We start from the raw sequence: 17,059 nt of genomic DNA, 5'->3' as shown, positions 1-17,059 counted from the left end.
ACTTCAGCGATAGCTGTGCAACTTGCTCTGGCTTTTCAGGGAGGTGGGAGAAGGGACGGAGGGCAGCCCGTCAGTCCCTTCTCCCACCTCCCGGAAAAGTCAGCAAGAGCCGCTCTATCTTTAAAGAGCCGTGCCGAGCGAGCGTGTCTGCGACTCTTGCTGGCTTTTCTTGTTTTCCTCCTAAAAACTAGGTGCGTCTTATGGTCGGGTGTGTCTTATAGAGTGAAAAATACGGTATAACCCTTCTTTACAGATGTGCTTTAGTGCATACCTTCTCACCTAAAGCACATCTGTAAAGAAGGGTTATACCGTATTTGTGTTAATAATGAGTCTTTCGTTAATGTTGATATTTCTAAAACTGGCAAAATGTTTTTCAAATAATACAGTGTTCACTCCTTCCCTCACTTAGGTATGTCATTCATCTCTGGGATCTCAACCATGAAGGTACCTGGGAAAGCAAGGGAACGTACGTTTATTACACAGACTTCATCATGGAGCTAATGCTTTTGTCACTGGATCTGATGCATCACATTCACATGCTGGTATGCATTGTTAACTGATAAATCATGGCCTGTATAGGATGGGAATAATATAGAACTGGCTTTTATAGAAGTGTTTAAAAACACCTTTATTGTTACTATTTATGGCTTGTTACGTCCTGCATCCTTAAGCCATACTAAAGAAGGGTTGTGAGCATGCGGGGAGAGAACTGTGTGGGAGAGAACTTCGGCTTTGATTGCTATTTTTGCTGCAGTATTTCCTGCTGTAGAAGAGAAGAGCCACTTTCTCTTCTGGACTCTCTGATTGTGGGACCTGCTATGGTTAAAACAGCAAGCGTAGCTCTATTTATGGATAACACTGCTGCTTTTGAAAATTAAAAGTTTTCCCAAAGTGACATACAATTGATATCATAAAACATTTAGTGGCAGCCCACCTTGTTATAGCCCAGAGATGAAAATAGGGTTCAAATTTTACAATCAATAACTGGCTCAAAAATACTTTCTCTGTAAACTGCGGGGGCCTGCAGTGGCCATAATCTTTATTTGGGCCTACCTTTAAAACCAGCCTGAAACATGGGACCCATTTTTACCTTCTATCTAAATGACCCATTGTGTCATTTTCAGCCCTACAATTCCGTGTTTCTATGCTGTTGTCACTCCAGTTAGGTCTTTCTCCTCCTTCCTTAATACGGGGGTGGGCGGGGGTGGTGGTTCCTGTTTGGAAGCCTAAACTAAGCAACACTCTGAATGAGAACTCCATGAGCAGCTTGTTTATAGTAAACTCAGAAAGAGTGCTGTGGCAGCTTTTAGGATGTGGCTGCATTGGGACTTCAAAGAGAGAGCCATATGTACAGTAGACTAATTTCTGGCATTGTCTTTTTATTGCCTGGTGTGTTTGTATGCCATTCATGCCATTCTCTTCTTTCTCTCCCTGTCCACCCACACCTCTTATGTGCTGCTGGATTACTTAATGCTCTTTTAAACATTTGTTTGGAAGCTGTTTGGCAATATCTGGTTGTCGATGGCCAGCCTGGTGATCTTTATGCAGCTCCGTTACCTGTTCCATGAGGTTCAGCGCAGACTTCGCCGCCACAAGAACTATCTCCGTGTGGTTGGAAATATGGAAGCGAGGTGAGCAAGTTCCTCTAGCAGGACTAGGAGAGAGTCCATTCTCACAGTCTTCTCTTTTAGGGTTGTACCCAGTGTTAGTCATGCTCAGAGTAGATGCATTGAAACATGACTAACTTAGGCCCATTAATTTCAGTAGGTCTGTTCCGAGTAAAACTTAGTTGGAGACAACCCTTAATTTCCTTGCCGTCTGACTGTTACAAAACTGGTTTGCGAGGAGTAACATTGCTGATCTTCACAGTTCCAGTGATGATATGGTAATTTATTACTTATACCACGCCCAACTGACTGGGTTGCCCCAGCCACTCTGGGCAGCTTCCAGCATAATAAAAGCACAGCAGAATGTCAAACATTAAAAATCTTCCCAATACAGGGCTGCCTTCAGATGTCTTCAGAAAGTTGTGTAGTTGATTATGAGGATAGGCTTCTTATTATTATTTTTCCTTATCAGTGTTTCTTTCAAGGCTGTCACTGGATGAACTTAACCTTGGATGATTCATTTCATGAGTCTTAATTGTTTTCAAATCAATTGGGTGGTGGCAGAGTGGGAGCCTGAAGCTCCTCGGGGTATGTGGTAATGACCACCTATGGCCTGGTGTTATTTCTGAAGAGGCCCTTGGTGAACTAGCTGAGCAGGTACCAGTATTTTGATTCTCCCAGTTCCATCATAAATAGGCACTGAAAAGGCATCCTCTTTGAGTCGCAGCTGGATATCTTTGCTCAGATGGCATTTTGGTCTAGCTAGATACCATAAAGAGCCATATGCTGATGGTGGTGTGACCATCTTGGCTGTCTCTTTGTGCCAGACCCAGGTCATCAAACCGTCACCTGTCATGAACCACCATTGGCAGGATTGTCAGCAGAAGCAATGTTCTATGCTTATGATAATATCTTATTCTCTTGTTAATTATGCTGTTTTAAATGCACATTTTATGTTTAACTTCCTTTAGTAATTTCTACTTATGAAACATTAAAGATAATTATTTTTGTTAACTTTGCTGTGTTAAATGTGCATTCTGTAGTTGCCCTCCTTTTATTTTGAAATCTTTATGATAATACATTAGTTTCCAGTTAATTACATTGCTTTGAATGTATACTTTTTACAGTATTTGACTTTCTTCAGTAATGTTTTATCTGAGGTTTTAATGTCTAGTAAACCGCTGTGAGGTTTTTTTCTTTATAAAGTGGTTTAGAAATACTATTATTATTATCAATCATAACCATAATCTTCACTTCTCTTCTAGGTTTGCGGTGGCAACACCTGAAGAGCTGGCAACCAACAATGATGACTGTGCCATCTGCTGGGATTCCATGCAAGCTGCACGAAAACTCCCTTGTGGGCATCTTTTCCATAAGTACGCACCTGGGGAGCAAACCAGGGTAGAACAAGTAGTGTGCTCTAATTGTCTGTAGTTAATGGTTGAATCTCACTAGACACTAATTTTGTCATTTTCATCTTTTCTTTTTTTAAAGAAAACCAATTCAACACTATATATACTGGTTTTCCTTGTTAAAAGTCATGGAGGATTTGCCTGTCCTGTTCTGGCTGTACCCAGTGTAGACTGTGACATAGGAATGTAGTCTTCTAACAAAATTTGCGGGACAGAATTTTTATATACTTATCCAGGACTGCAAAAAATTGTTTAATGTACAGAAGCCAACACTGATAGTGCAATCTTCTCAGTACTTTAAAAAATGCACATTTCCCCCCTCTACATCTTACATAGTACAAGTGGTCTCCAACGTGGCACATCTCCTGCGCCTAAATACTTGCAGCCCAGATTTTCAACATTGTCAATAACTTCAGGTCGGAGATACAATTTTAAAGACTCTGGAAGGCTGCACATAGTCCATCCTACCTTGTAACCCTCACAAGGTGGTTTACAGCAGTCAACCAATGTAGCTGCTCAGCCACACTTAATAACAAAGCCAGCAAATTAATGATTGAAACCTTACCTGATCTCATATCAGATCATTCTATGTCTGCATGTAAGGAGAGAGCATGTTGCTTGATTTGGTATTCATGAAATATTGGGATTTCAAAAGGGCTTAACATTCTGTTGGTTATCCTGTGTACCATTTCATGCAATGTATTCCCACCTGTCCCCCAGTACATTTGGATACTGGAATAACTGTTTACCAAGGACATACACACACTCTTCTGGTTTACAGTGCAATCCTAACCTTGTCTGCTCAGGAGTAATTCCTATTGCATTAGATGGGTCTTACCTCCAGGTAAGTGAAGTTAGGACTGCAGTATTAGATTTTTAAAAACTGATTTATTAGCCACATTCATGAAGGATAGTGGTTCTTGGCCAGGTTCTGCTGAATGCCTCTTGCTGGAGGGGCAAACTTAATGGCAGGCTGTTGCCATCATACCTTGCTGGTGGGCTTTGTGGAAGCCTTTGTCTGGGCAGTCTTGGAGGCAGGTTGCTGGACTGGGTAAACATTGAGTCTTATCCAACAGGACATGTCTTATGCAATATATAAAGTATTCCTTGATAGGTGTGTCATTTGGGTTGGCATCTTTTGGCAGTTGCTTCTACTTATGTCATCAGTAACAAACTGAAGGAGAATAGAAACCAGGGACCAGTTTGTTGTCATTCATTACAAGCTGTGTCAAAAGTATTTGTCAACGTTTCAAGGAGCCTCTAATAAGATAATTAGCCACTACCAGCAGACACATCTACTCCTCTGAGAAACTTGAGCCACACCCCTTCAGAGCTGCTTTTCCACATACCTGAAAAGGTAGCATTGCTTTTCTATGAAGCCAGCTTATGCTTCAAATTATTGGGTTCTAGTATAATGAAACTAGTGATTTTGGTTGCCTTAAGTCACAATATGCCTCGAGAGTGGGCTAGAATGCTGGTTATAATATGAGAAAAATGCTAGTTAACCCTTTTCCTTATCCATGGGAGCCCACACATTTTGGCCTTGGTTACTCCTATTTTGAGAGAATGTGGTAGGTAGCATATCTTGGCTGCAATGCACAGTGCATAGGAGTCTAGAATAACCTATTAAACAATTATTTGCATTGTAGGTGGCAAGTCAAATTTAAGAATGTTATTAATGGGAAACAACTAGTGCAGCAATAAGTCTCCAAAACAACTACCCTAAAAGGTTGCACCACCTTAAATTTGTTGGTTTTCCAGGGGTACCATAATAATTATAATTATGTTTAGCTTGGAGGAGACTGAAAGGCGATATTATGGCCACCTTCAGATATCTAAAGGGCTGAAACATGGAAGAGGGATCAAGCTTGTTTTCTCCTGCTCCAGACGGCAGGACCTGAGCCCAATGGCTTCAAGTTACAAGAAAGGAGATTCTGTTTCAACATCAGGAAGAACTTTCTGAGGGTAAAAGCCGTTCAGCAATGGAACAGACTCCCTCGGAAGGGGGTGGACTCTCCTCTCACTGGAGGTTTTTGAGCAGAGGTCAGGTGGCCATCTGTCAGGGATGCTTTAGCTGTGATTCCTGCATTGCAGGGAATTGGACTAGATGACCCTTGGGGTCCCTGCCAATTCTACAATTCTATGACTCTATTCTAAATTACTGCATATTCTTTTTCTTCTTCTGAGAGCAGATGAACATTTTGTAACTTCTTCCCAAGAAATTTACTTAAACCTCTCATTTATTGGTAGCTCATGCCTGCGCTCCTGGCTTGAACAAGACACTTCCTGCCCTACCTGTAGAATGTCCCTGAATATCACAGACAATCACCGTGCCAGGGAAGATCATCAAAGGGAGAACCTGGATGAAAATTTGGCTCCTGTGGCAGTAGCTGAAGGCAGACCTCATCTGAACCAACACAATCACTTCTTCCACTTTGATGGTTGGTTTATTTGCCTTTTACTAGTTGACTTGGCCAGAACAACATCTTTGTAACTGTAGGATTCTTCTCTTCTCTTCTCTTCTCTTCTCTTCTCTTCTCTTCTAAGCCGTACCTTCCCCCATGAGTAGATGAAATAGTCCCTGTGTGCAGCAGGAACAGGCTTTTTGATTTCTTTCAGGATAATTGCTTTCTCATCCATGGATGGGAAGGATGAGTCACAGATGCGGGGAAGAGTTAATCCTTCCCTGTACACTGTCGCCCCTGCTGGAAATACTTTCATACTTCACCTTAAAAAAGAAGAAGCCATAGATTGGCTCCAGTAGCAGGCTTCTTGAAATCCGCCTTACTGTGATGAGGAGGAGTAAGAGTAAGAAACTGTCTCTGTGTGTGGAAGAGATAGAGAGATTTAATGAGCAAGTTTGAAGCACAAGCCGGCTCTGTGTGCTGGGCACCTGAAATGTTACCAAGAACACTCACTTTATCCCTGTAGTATTTTCAAAAGTTTTATTTTTATACTATGTGCAGATTATGTTTAATCATATATAACAGTTGCTTTTCAAGAAAGGAAAATAAAGGGGAGGAGAGAATTGATAATGCTCATGACATCTATTGAACCTTGTAATAATAATTAAGAACTGAGGAATCATTAAAAATATAGACAGAACCATAGGTGATTGGGGTAATTACTCAAAAGCACATTTCACACACCTTAACTCTTGCTTTCTCTTTTCCAGGTTCTCGCATCGCTAGCTGGCTGCCCAGCTTCTCAGTGGAGGTGATGCATACCACCAGTATTCTTGGTATTGCGCAAGCAAGCAACTCTCAGCTCAATGCCATGGTAATTCCTATTACTATTTTGCACGCTGCTCTGTTTATTCATTTATATGTCACCACCAGTGTGTGTGCTGCTTTAGAGAGTAAGTGCAAAAAAATTTCCCAGTCCCAAGGAACATAAAAACAAAACTTCATCAGTGTGGTGGTGAAGACAAGGAAAAGAAGAGAAAAAGGTAACTAGGGACGAAAATGAGCAAATGCAGTTACATGAACTTCAGACCCATTTTCATTGAGAATGGAGAACTAAGTGTTTAGTCAAAGACATTGTGGAAGAAGTGAGTTTTGAAGAGAGATTTGAAAAAAGAAGCACACCCTGTTTCAAACATACACTGTCTGTCTTAATAAACTGTGATTAGATGATTAGTGAACATGAATGGAATGAAACCACCATTCTGGATTCTTTTGTGCTCTGGTAGCAAAAGCCTGACCTTTTGAGATTTTAAAGGCTTTGGTTTACTTTAAAGTTTTATAAGGTATTTAGTGTGCCACAGTTGGGTCCCCAGATGGTAACAGTGGATACATTTTCTTTTTTAGGCGCATCAGATTCAGGAGATGTTTCCTCAGGTTCCTTACCACCTAATTCTGCAGGATCTGCAGATGACGCGTTCTGTAGAAATAACAACGGACAACATTTTAGAGGGGCGTATTCAAGTGCCTTTCCCAACACAGGTTGGTCAAACGTTACTGAGGCAGTCGGCATATTTCCAGTAGCAACCCATCAGCAGCAGACCTGCTGTGTTTATTCATTAACATTGTGAAATGGTTATCCTGCTGTTTAAAGTTTTTTTAATGTGTGTGTTATGTTTAAGTCAATGTTACATCAAGTAATATTGAACTATGGACTTAATGATCATGAAAATAAAAAAAAAGATTTTATGTAGCTTTTGCTGCATTGTAAAATATGAACAAAGAGGTCTATCGTAGCTAATAAGGCCCCCAGAAATTCTTGTGGTACTTCAAAGACTAACAAGCTTATGTCACAACTTTATAAGGTGCCACCAGAAAAGTCTTGGTTTTGTTTTTAAATTTACTTTGTCTAGTTTTCAAACTTCTGTCAGTAACAACAAGGAAGGGATAAAAAAAGCCCAAACTTCCTCATTATTCTTTTGCCTACCGTGAAATTGTTTATATGGCAGCCTCTGCATATTGGTTACATTTGAGGTTTGCATGTTGGTAATTATTTTGTCCCTGAGGATGAATGGATAAAAATGCACCTCTGTATGTTCTGTACTCGAGTTGTGATCTTGTTGTCATTTCATGAACTCATCAATTTTAAATGACCACAGCTTTTCTGTAGCACTTTTAATATGCAAAGTTCTTCTCAAATCCATATACAAGTCAAAATCCTTGCAAAAAGTAGCTTGTTCCCATTTCATGCATTAGATCATAGTTTTTAAGGAATCAGATATTGATGTGCTGTCAAAGATAGACAGGTGAAGCCTAGTTGCTAGATTGCTGCAGGATAGTCTGTTGAAAATAAGATGATTTTATGGATTGTCTATTTTCGTTTTATTGATAGGATTTTAAATGAAGTGTAGTTCTTACTAGCAGGCTTTTTTGTGTCTTTATTTTATTTTTGGCATTTATTACTTGCAATTCACCATAAGGTCCCAGGGTTGGCTACAACAACATAATCATACAATTAAAAGCAGGAAAAGCAGCTTACACAATGATAAAAATAAGTAGTTAAATTATTAATTCATTTGGTATTTGTAATTTATTTTATAAAGTAGATAAACACAACATACATATAGAGCATTACAGAATTCATGGACAAGACCACAAATCTTACAAATGTTGAGGTTACATTGTCCCATTAGTGTTTCATAAATGTGTGTATTAAATCATATTTATTTCACCCTATTTGAGTTTTATGCTGCATTTTTAATTTCAGCATATGGCTGAAAGAGGCTTGCACAGTAAACCCCTGTGACAGCTAGGTTTTGAACATGGGTCCACCAACGTGACCTGTAGCTTAAATTCTTCAGCAAGATTGTTTGTGGGGGTTTTCTTTTCAATTCATATCAGTTTTGTCAGTTTTATTTATGCTTACAGCGTTCAGATAGCATCAGACCTGCATTGAACAGTCCCCTGGAAAGACACAACACTGATCAGGAGGACACAGAAGAGGTTACTCAGGTAAACTTGGCAAAGGAAAAAAAAGGTGGATCACAACAGAGGGAAATTTGATAGTTAAATGTCCACAAACCTTGGCACGAAGTCCTCACAAGAACTCCTGGTAGATATCCTTCTGTAGCTTTGTCACTAGTGAATTTGGAGACTTCATTGCAAAGAACTTCTGTCTTAAAGGTGCAAGTAGGTTGCCATTTGTAAGCATAATTGTTCTGGGTCTGACTATGGAGTCTTACTTGCATTTCTCTTGTGTTTTGATGGGGAAGGGATCTGGAGAAAAGGGAATAGTGTTTTTTGTAATTCAAAGGCCTCGAGCAGTTAAGTCAGGGATAGGCAATGTGGTGCCTTCAGATGTAGTTGAACTGCAATTCACCTGCTCCCCATCCAGCATGGTCAATGCTAATGAATGATGGAAATTGTGGTCCAGCAATATCTGGAGGGGGCTGCATTGGCTATTCCTGAGTTAAGCTACTGGCTATTAAAGGGGATACATGGAGGTCTTTGTTCCTCAAGTGGTGGTCTCCTGACCATAAGGAGGATTTGAGCTTCTCCAGCTTTTGCCTTTCCCTCATTTATTTTTTTAAAAAATATTAATAATTTAGTACAAAAGTTTAAAAGGACACAGAAGGAAGTTATACCTAACAAAGTCATGATACTTGTGCAACACCTTCTGCTTGTACAATGGGATTTTCCCCTCTCCCCGGAATGTCTTAAATAGTAAGATGTAGATTAGTTTTAACATAGGGAAGACCTAAGGACAAGATGGTTTTGGAACATATTGTTCCAGTCCATTACAGATACTTGTAAGTAAATGTGAGTGTGTTTGTAGTTCAATTCCTCATAAAGTAAAATGATTTTTACCCAAGTGTTATTTGCCAGAGACCCTTAAATCCTTCTGGTTTCTCTTGCTTTTTCCCGTTGGACAATATACATACGTAGTGGCCATAAGTAACTCCAGATCAATGTTAACAGTCCTTTTCATAAAACCTTCCACATCATCATAATGTAACCATAATATCAGATGTCCTGTTATCATCTATTAGTCCAGTTGTTTCTAGAAAAAGTCTATGTGGAGGGAGAAGTGTTCTTTTTCTTCTTTAGTAGTTTATGCTTTTGTTTTCAGTGTGCATTCTTCACAGTATTATTCAAAATAACATGTGTGAAAGGATAACTGTCTCTGCCTGGCTGTCACCTGAATCTCTACCCCAAATGTGCTAAAGAATAGTGCCTTCACTTATTTCCTTCCACACATTCATAAATGGGGACAGGGAGAGCAGGGCTGCACTTTCTGGCCCCATCTTGATTGCTCTCCTGGTTCTGCCACCCCAACCCAACCTCCACATGTTCATCAGATATCTCCCTTCAATGCCTCCTGTCAGACATGAAAAAGTTGGGATAGTAGAGCCAGCCAAGGTAGCGATGATGTGGGTAATTTGTTCACGTGTGTCTGGCCTTGGAAAACCCATGTTCCAGCACAGAAAAGAATTGGCTTTGACCCGGAGTCTTTGGGTGTGGGTGTAGGCCAGAGCTTTCCAAACTTTTCACATTGGTGACACACTTTTTAGACATGCAACACAGTAATTCAGTTTTACTAGCAAGCTGGAGGTTAAACTAACCCCTTTCTAGTCCCGGGAGGAGTGCGGGGAGTGTTTGCGCGACACACCTGCAAACTGCAGCCAGCACACTAATGTGTTGTGACACACAGTTTGGAAATCTCTGGTGTAGGCCTTCCTGGTTTCATCTGTGTTAAATGCATGCTTACCCTTCCACATGTTGTACACGATGCTTCTCTTTTTCTTGCTGCTTCTTGTGTAACAGGAGTTAGTTAATAGGAAAATACTTTGTGTGTTGCTGAAGTTAGTCTTTGGCCAACTGAATAGCTGCCTCCATTGTAGAAGTGAGTGACAATGAGCCATGAGCATGAGAAATATCCCCTTGGCCCCAGCCATCCAGTCTTGGATTACCTATCTCAGTGGTATGAAACCTCAGGCCCTCCAGGCCTCTCTGGCCCTTGGGACTTTGTCTGTGCCACACCCCTTCCTAAGTCTGACACACCTGTTTCTGGCTGTCCTCCATGCCTTCCATTAGCACTTTTGCCTGGCTGGAATGTCTCTTTATACTGTGACAGTGCTTCCTGCTTACCTGGATGGAGGAAGGAGCTGTATGTTTGACTGACTTTTTCTTGGCTGGAACATAAGCTACTATAAAAAGAGTCACATCTATTGCCCTGCCTGCTTTTTGCCTCTGGCCTCCACTCACCACTAGCATGTAGCCCCTGAAGGTTGCTCATCATGGAAAGTGGCCCTTAGGTTGAAAAAGTTTCCTTGCTCCTGGCTAATGTGAAGACAACTTCCTCCCCCCAAAACAACACCACCACCACTGTGGCATATATTTTTGGGAGAGAGGCAGCCTTTCCATTTCCTTTGGCAGTGTTTGCACACCCTATCACCTCAGTAAGATGAGCTTAGTTTGGACCTCCCCAGTTATTCTGGTAATGTTGTATTAGATTATGGAGATCTGTATTAATGCGCTTTCCCCAATTTCCTTTTGTATGAAAGACGGAGAGAGACTCACTGGAACTCAACTCATGGTTGGAAGACGTGGCAGAGTTCAATGAGGCAGAAGCAGAATCCATTGAGACAGAAGACTTTGAAGTGAGAGGGAGCCGGTTTTCCAAGTCAGCTGACGAAAGACAGAGGATGTTAGTACAGCGGAAGGAAGACCTTTTGCAACAAGCTCGCAGGTGTGTATGTTTTGTGGGTTCCAGTTACAAAATGTTTAATGTGGAATAGCCCAGGAGGAGGATTTGAGGAGGTGCTTAAGGGAAAGTCATTCAGAGATCTTTTGCATAGCTATCTGGCTACCTCTCACTGATGCAACTTCTCCTTGTTCGTGATGCAGTAGCCTGTTTTGTGTTGCCCAAGGGCAGGGATGTTGAACCTGTGACTTTGACTCTCCGAAGTCCAACAGCTTCTATTAGTTCGCGCCACCTTGGCTAGTGGTCACAGGTGAGGAGAGTTACAGTCAAGCAGCATGTGGAGGGCCATAGATTCCCCCCCCCCCCTTAGTGGCTCAGAGGCAGTTTTGGAGTGGTGCAACCGGTGTGGCGGCACTGGGCGCTGTGCTGCAGGGGGCAGCACAACAACGCTGTAGAACAGAGTGCGAGAGGTGAGGGCGGTGTCAAATTTTAATGTCGGAAAGGGCGCTGCTGAAAATTGAGACCCCAAAGTCTGCCACTGAGTAGCTGAATAGTGCTGGCCATATGACTGGGAGTTGGACTGGATGGCCTTTTGAATGCTATCAGAATCCGAGTCACTAAGGCAGAAGGAGCCGGCTGGGTGGCTCTCCCAGGCATAGCAAGCAGGTGAGGCTGAAGGTGGGAACTGGACTGGGGAACAGAAGGGGATCTGAGAATAACAGCACAGATCTGTCTTTGTGTAGGAGCAGAGCATTATCTGATAGCATTCAATAATTCTGTAGGTCTCATGGTCACTATCAGCTGCTCATGTAGGGCTGTGCTTATGCCACCATGAGTGGTCTGAACATGATACTGAGCACAGGATTCTATTGTATCAGAATATCAGCTTTCATTAATGATAAAATGTACAGAGCTTTTTATGGCTGAGAAGAAACATTTTCAAATGTCTTAGCATCACCTCCTGAAGTATTGGATGCCAGAGGTGTGGCTCAACATTTCCAGTTGTTCAGGATGAAGCTTCAGAGCTTTTGACATCAATCAAACCAGCAAAACCAGAATAAAGTGGTCAACATAATAAGCACATATTTACAATTTGCAAAATCCACACAGGCCACAAGATCCAGCTTTTCTTGGTGCATTTTTTTGAAATGTGTGTTAAGACCTTTCTCCTCCTGCTTGGAAAGGTTGAATGCAAACCAGGCAACCTTTATATTCAGAGTGAACTTTATGTTACTTTCCCTTCAGCCGTCTAGTTTTTCTCCCTCCAGGCGTTACCTCAACAAAACCTCTGATGATCCTAGCTCAGATGACTACTTGCAGGCCGAAGGAGCGACTTCAGACCCTATCACCCTGCGCCGGAGGATGCTGGCCGCTGCAGCAGAGCGAAGACTTCAGAAGCAGGATCCCTCTTAACACTTCCTGTCTCCTCCTGTTCTTTTTCCACACAAGCAATGTTTATGCCATCCTACACTCTCCCTGCCCACAAGGAGGGTCTCTTCAGAACTCAGCAAATGTGCCGAGGATGACTGATCTGGCTGCATCTTCACTGTATAAAGCATGTGATATCTAATAAGTGTTTGGACAGCTGACAAATTAACCTTTCTTGGGTACTTTTTTTGAGTGACACACATTTTCCTTTCCCCCACCCCCTTTGCGAACAAAAAATGCAGTCTTTAAAGCCCTGGGCATGGTGTGCTGCTTAATGTGAGTTGCAGAGGGACAGTGGCTGAGAAGCACCAGGTCCATTTGCTGCTTCTGTGCACTGAGCTTGCTGGCATGTCCCATTTAAGCTCTTTAAAGTGGAAACTGAACAAGGAATGACAAAAGCACTCTCCTAAGTAAGCAAGCATCACTGCCGAGTCATTGCATGTCTCGAGAACGACATGCTTAAAATAAAAGAAACACATTTTGGATGCTTTTGCAGAGTCTTTTGGGCAAAACTGGCATTTCTAAGTGTTGGAGCATGGAAGTGGAGTGCACCAACAGGAGGAGACATCTTAAAGAGTGGAAAATGTTGAGCTAAGTTTTAGAACAGTGGCCCCCAGACAGACAGTGTGAACATTCCTGGATTATTTTTCTACCAGGAGGCTGGTTTGGTTTTTAATGCATTTCATTGCTAGTAACAGACGTGGCCAAGGGAGAAGCACTGGAAAAAGGGGCGTGAGCCCCCTGCTATATTTGGCATCTTGATTCAGCATTTCAGTAAGCAGGCAAACTGGGATAGTCTCATAGTTTGGTCTCAGAGGCCATCTGCAGAGAAGGCTCCATTCAGGAATGGAAGTTGGCTGCTATTTGAGAGGCAAGGGAGCGCGCAAAAGTATCTTTATTTTTGTAATCTCGCATCTGGCAATACTCCATATGCCCATTAGCTTAATCAGAATTGAGAGAATTGAGGGCTACTAGATCTTAGGCTAGGTGTGCTCAAACTTTTTTCTTTGGTATTGTAAAACTCTGGTAGCTGTATTAGAGATCTCTGGTCTTAGGTCCGTAAATGGGTTTTATGATGGCAGCCAAGTAATTTTTAAGTGTTTGGCGAGTATCGCTATCCTTCAGAAGGCGCCCAGTATTTTAAAAAATATATTGCAAATTATCTTTTTACAGCAGGTTTTTAGTAGGGCTGTGTACCAGATTTGGCCAAGGTCTGAATCCCAAGTCAAATCAAGCCTATTTGGAGGAATCCTGGCTTCACTCAAGTCAGGTTGAAATAGCACCGGATCACTACAGGTTGGGTTGAATGACCCACAGCCATCCAGGGCTGCTGGGGTGGGGCATCAGGCAGGCAAGAAGGGGCAGCGCGAGTGAGAAGAAGTCTGAGAAATGGCAAACAGGAGAGGCCTGCCAGGCAGCTGCATCTTTGTGGGAGATAGTGGGGGGTCTTTCCTGCCAGGCCGTTCCTTATTCTCACCACTGCCTCTTTTCCATTCTGCCACCTGAAATACATTGCGTAGGATTGGATAATCCTGTGTAATGACTTTTAGGCAGGAGGATCCCTTCTTGTGCAATGCTGCTCTTTTGTGTGTGGCTCCCATTTGATGCAAGGAGGCTGCTTTTAAAGGAGCAGCACCATGCAGGATCAGATTCTCCTTAACAGCTCAACAGCTGTTACGATCCTGCCACCACTTGACTATTTTTTTAAAAGAAGGTTTAAAAAACCCTTAGCCCCCCCTCCCCCATTACTTTGGGGACAGATCCAGGGTGGAGTGGGCAGTACAGATGAATTGGCTCAATCTGGGAGCTATAGGGCAGATGGAGGGCAGTCCGTGCACAGCCCCTGTTTTTAGAATATTTGAAGGTGACTATAAGAAAACTGAATTGTGTAAGTGTTAAGTGAAGATAACTTATTTCAGTAACCCCCTTTGGGAAGCCCTACCTTGCAATGCTGTTAGTAAACTATGGAAGAAGAAAGAAAAGATTCTTGTGATTCAGTTTTGCTTAGAGCGCAGCTCTTTGTTTTTATTGTTTTTAAAAAAGGAAATAAAATTCTTGATCAGTGTTGGAAATATTTAACAAACTTCTTTTTTGAACACTTTCCACATTTTCTCTCCCCACCACTCTCAAGTATCAGTGAATCCATACAGAGAGTTTGTCAAACTACGAGCTCTCTTACCCTGGAGGAGGGTCTGTATCATCCTACCAGAGGTAATGTTATTACACAACAGTTGCCGATGTGTGGTAGATCACCTATGGGTTCACTATTTGGAGACTTGATCTGAAAGCTCTTCCTCAAATTGTTTTGAAAGTGAAGTACATTTTCTGGATATATTTGAAGACATCAAAGTAGAAAAGCCGTTCTCTGCTTACTCCCTTCCATCAATGCCACCTCAGTTACCCACATGGTGGCAGTCTTTATATTTGGATTCTCCATCTGACTGACCCACTTCAGTTATCAGAAGGGTGAAAATGAGAGTGAAACATAAAGGGACTGGGAATTTTACTCAACTTTAGATCAATTCTTTTGGATGAAGCAAAGTGAGGCTTTTGTATTGTGCTCTTTTGCTTCATAATATTTTTTACTTTCTGGCTGCACTTTCAGGAGGGACACGGGTGTGCTCGTTCTGTCATTTATGCCCCAGTGTATGCTGGAAGCTCAAGCTCAAGTCTGGTTTGTAACCTATTCACACAACCAACTTAGGTGTAAGCTGTTAGGTTTCTGTCACCAGCTGTGAGGTGGTTGCACGGGGATATCCTGGAAGAAGGCCTTTTCTAGGACTAGATCTGCATTTCTGGCTTAAATTATTGAAACGAGTGTGGGAAGTTGTGTGTGGATTCTGAAATGAGAAGGGGAGTGGGGAAAAACAAAGCATAAGTCTTGTGTTGCACTCCGTGCAACTGCCTTGTTCCTTCTCTGCTCCCTGAAAAACAAGGCCTAGCCATAAAGAGAGAGTAGCCAAGCAATGTTGAGGATTCCCCTGAGAGCTGGAAGGCGATTCTACTGCTTGCCTGTTGCAGCCGTCATCCAACTGGAGCCTCCCATAAAAAATCTGGTTCATGAGCTGCTGTGAAAACCAACGCTTAAAAAACTCTGAATTCAGTGATACTTAGTAATAATCCTTCTGCTTTTATATAGACTTTATCTATATGTCTAGATTTATAGTTCCTTATTTCTTTGATAGTGTTTATAATAGTTTTGTCATGGCCTTTGTCTAGTACAATAAAGCTTATCTACATCTAGTAATAATCCAAAGGCTCAAGCAGCAACACACAATGCGCCTATGGACACTTCGTTCTTTGCAAAGGCACAGTAAACTGTTTCACGAGTCAGAGGAAGTGAATCATCCCAGGGACAGGGGTGAATGTTCACAGAGTCTTAGGGTTCTATATGGATAGATTTGAGAGTAAGAGCAAAAGTTCTTACTGCGTTTCTGTTAGGGAACGGAAATGCCTGCACCTGCCATTTTCAGAGGACTGAACGGTTCCATTGTCATCCACCTGAATCACACTTGAAAGCTGCAGCAGCAAGAGAAGACTTCCAAGTCTGAGTAAGACAGTAACTAATTAATTCCCAAAAGAGAGTTTTCATAACACCTCAAAGACTTTTCAAAGTGGCCCCTACGTTCAGCTGCTATACAAGTGAAGATGAATCAAGGAATGTAGATGCATGTGTAAATACATCTGCACACATCTTCAGCCTTTTTCAGCCCAGGACTCGCTTTTTTACTGTATCCTGTGACACTTTCAATCTTTGGCCTCATATGTATGCATGTTCAAACTGCTTCATTAGCTGTAAAGGAGAAAGAATTATTGCAGAAGAGGGAAGGAGGTGTGGCATCTGCAACAATATTGGTATTAAAGGTTAAATAGTTTTGCCTTCCTTTGCATTTGGTCTCTCCAAGTCTTTCTGATTTCCCTTTTCCTCTCCACTTAAAACCAAAAGGGTGCTGAGGTCACTAGTGTGAGACCCAGCAGCTAAAGGCCATTGCCTTTTAAAGTCTATCACCCTTGGGCGATTCCTGTCCCTTTGCCAAAGGAGAGTGAGCACCTCTGTCCTGGAGAGCTGCCCCAGACCCCCCTCTTGCCAGGAAGGTATGCACAGACCTTCACAATGCATTGCATATCTTAGATCAGGGTTGTGGAACCTCAGGGCTGAGGGCCAAATGTGGCCCTCCAGGCCTCTATAGCTGCCCTTCTCCAGGTCAAACCCTTCACTAGCTCCACTCCACCCCCTCCTTGAGTTCTTTTGCCTGGCTGGAGTAGGTATTGTGTCCATTTCACAGACAAATAAGTCTGGGACCTACGGTATTTTCTGGGTAAGGCCTCCTGCAGCTGCTGTTAGCTTCTATGAGCCACACTTCCCAAAATCAGACTTGAAAGCACTCTTCAAATAAAGGCTGTGCTGGGCCGGGGGGGGGGGGGGACTGGCACCAGAACTCTTCAAATGATGGACGCACAAAGAAGAACTTGCTGGATCAGGGCAGTGGTCCATCAAGTGCACCA

At 42.3% G+C, this 17,059-nt stretch overlaps 1 protein-coding gene across 1 annotated transcript in view; it reads left to right on the top strand.

Moving 5' to 3' along the window:
- The window catches only part of AMFR (autocrine motility factor receptor), a 28,708-nt gene extending 14,083 nt beyond the window's left edge, over positions 1–14,625 (top strand). The window contains exons 6-14 of the mRNA XM_083625687.1: positions 410–542; positions 1,498–1,631; positions 2,873–2,983; positions 5,270–5,460; positions 6,195–6,298; positions 6,829–6,963; positions 8,350–8,433; positions 10,986–11,170; positions 12,394–14,625. Coding sequence (XP_083481813.1) covers positions 410–542; positions 1,498–1,631; positions 2,873–2,983; positions 5,270–5,460; positions 6,195–6,298; positions 6,829–6,963; positions 8,350–8,433; positions 10,986–11,170; positions 12,394–12,538 — 1,222 coding nt within the window. The 3' untranslated portion in view covers positions 12,539–14,625. The remainder of the gene's footprint in view (positions 1–409; positions 543–1,497; positions 1,632–2,872; positions 2,984–5,269; positions 5,461–6,194; positions 6,299–6,828; positions 6,964–8,349; positions 8,434–10,985; positions 11,171–12,393) is intronic.
- Positions 14,626–17,059: the final 2,434 nt, after the last annotated feature.

Source organism: Podarcis filfolensis (assembly GCF_964270895.1).
Source record: "Podarcis filfolensis genome assembly, chromosome: 8".
Lineage (NCBI taxonomy): Eukaryota > Metazoa > Chordata > Lepidosauria > Squamata > Lacertidae > Podarcis > Podarcis filfolensis.
Note: the sequence above shows the minus strand (reverse complement) of the source record. Positions and strands in the feature narration are given on the sequence as shown.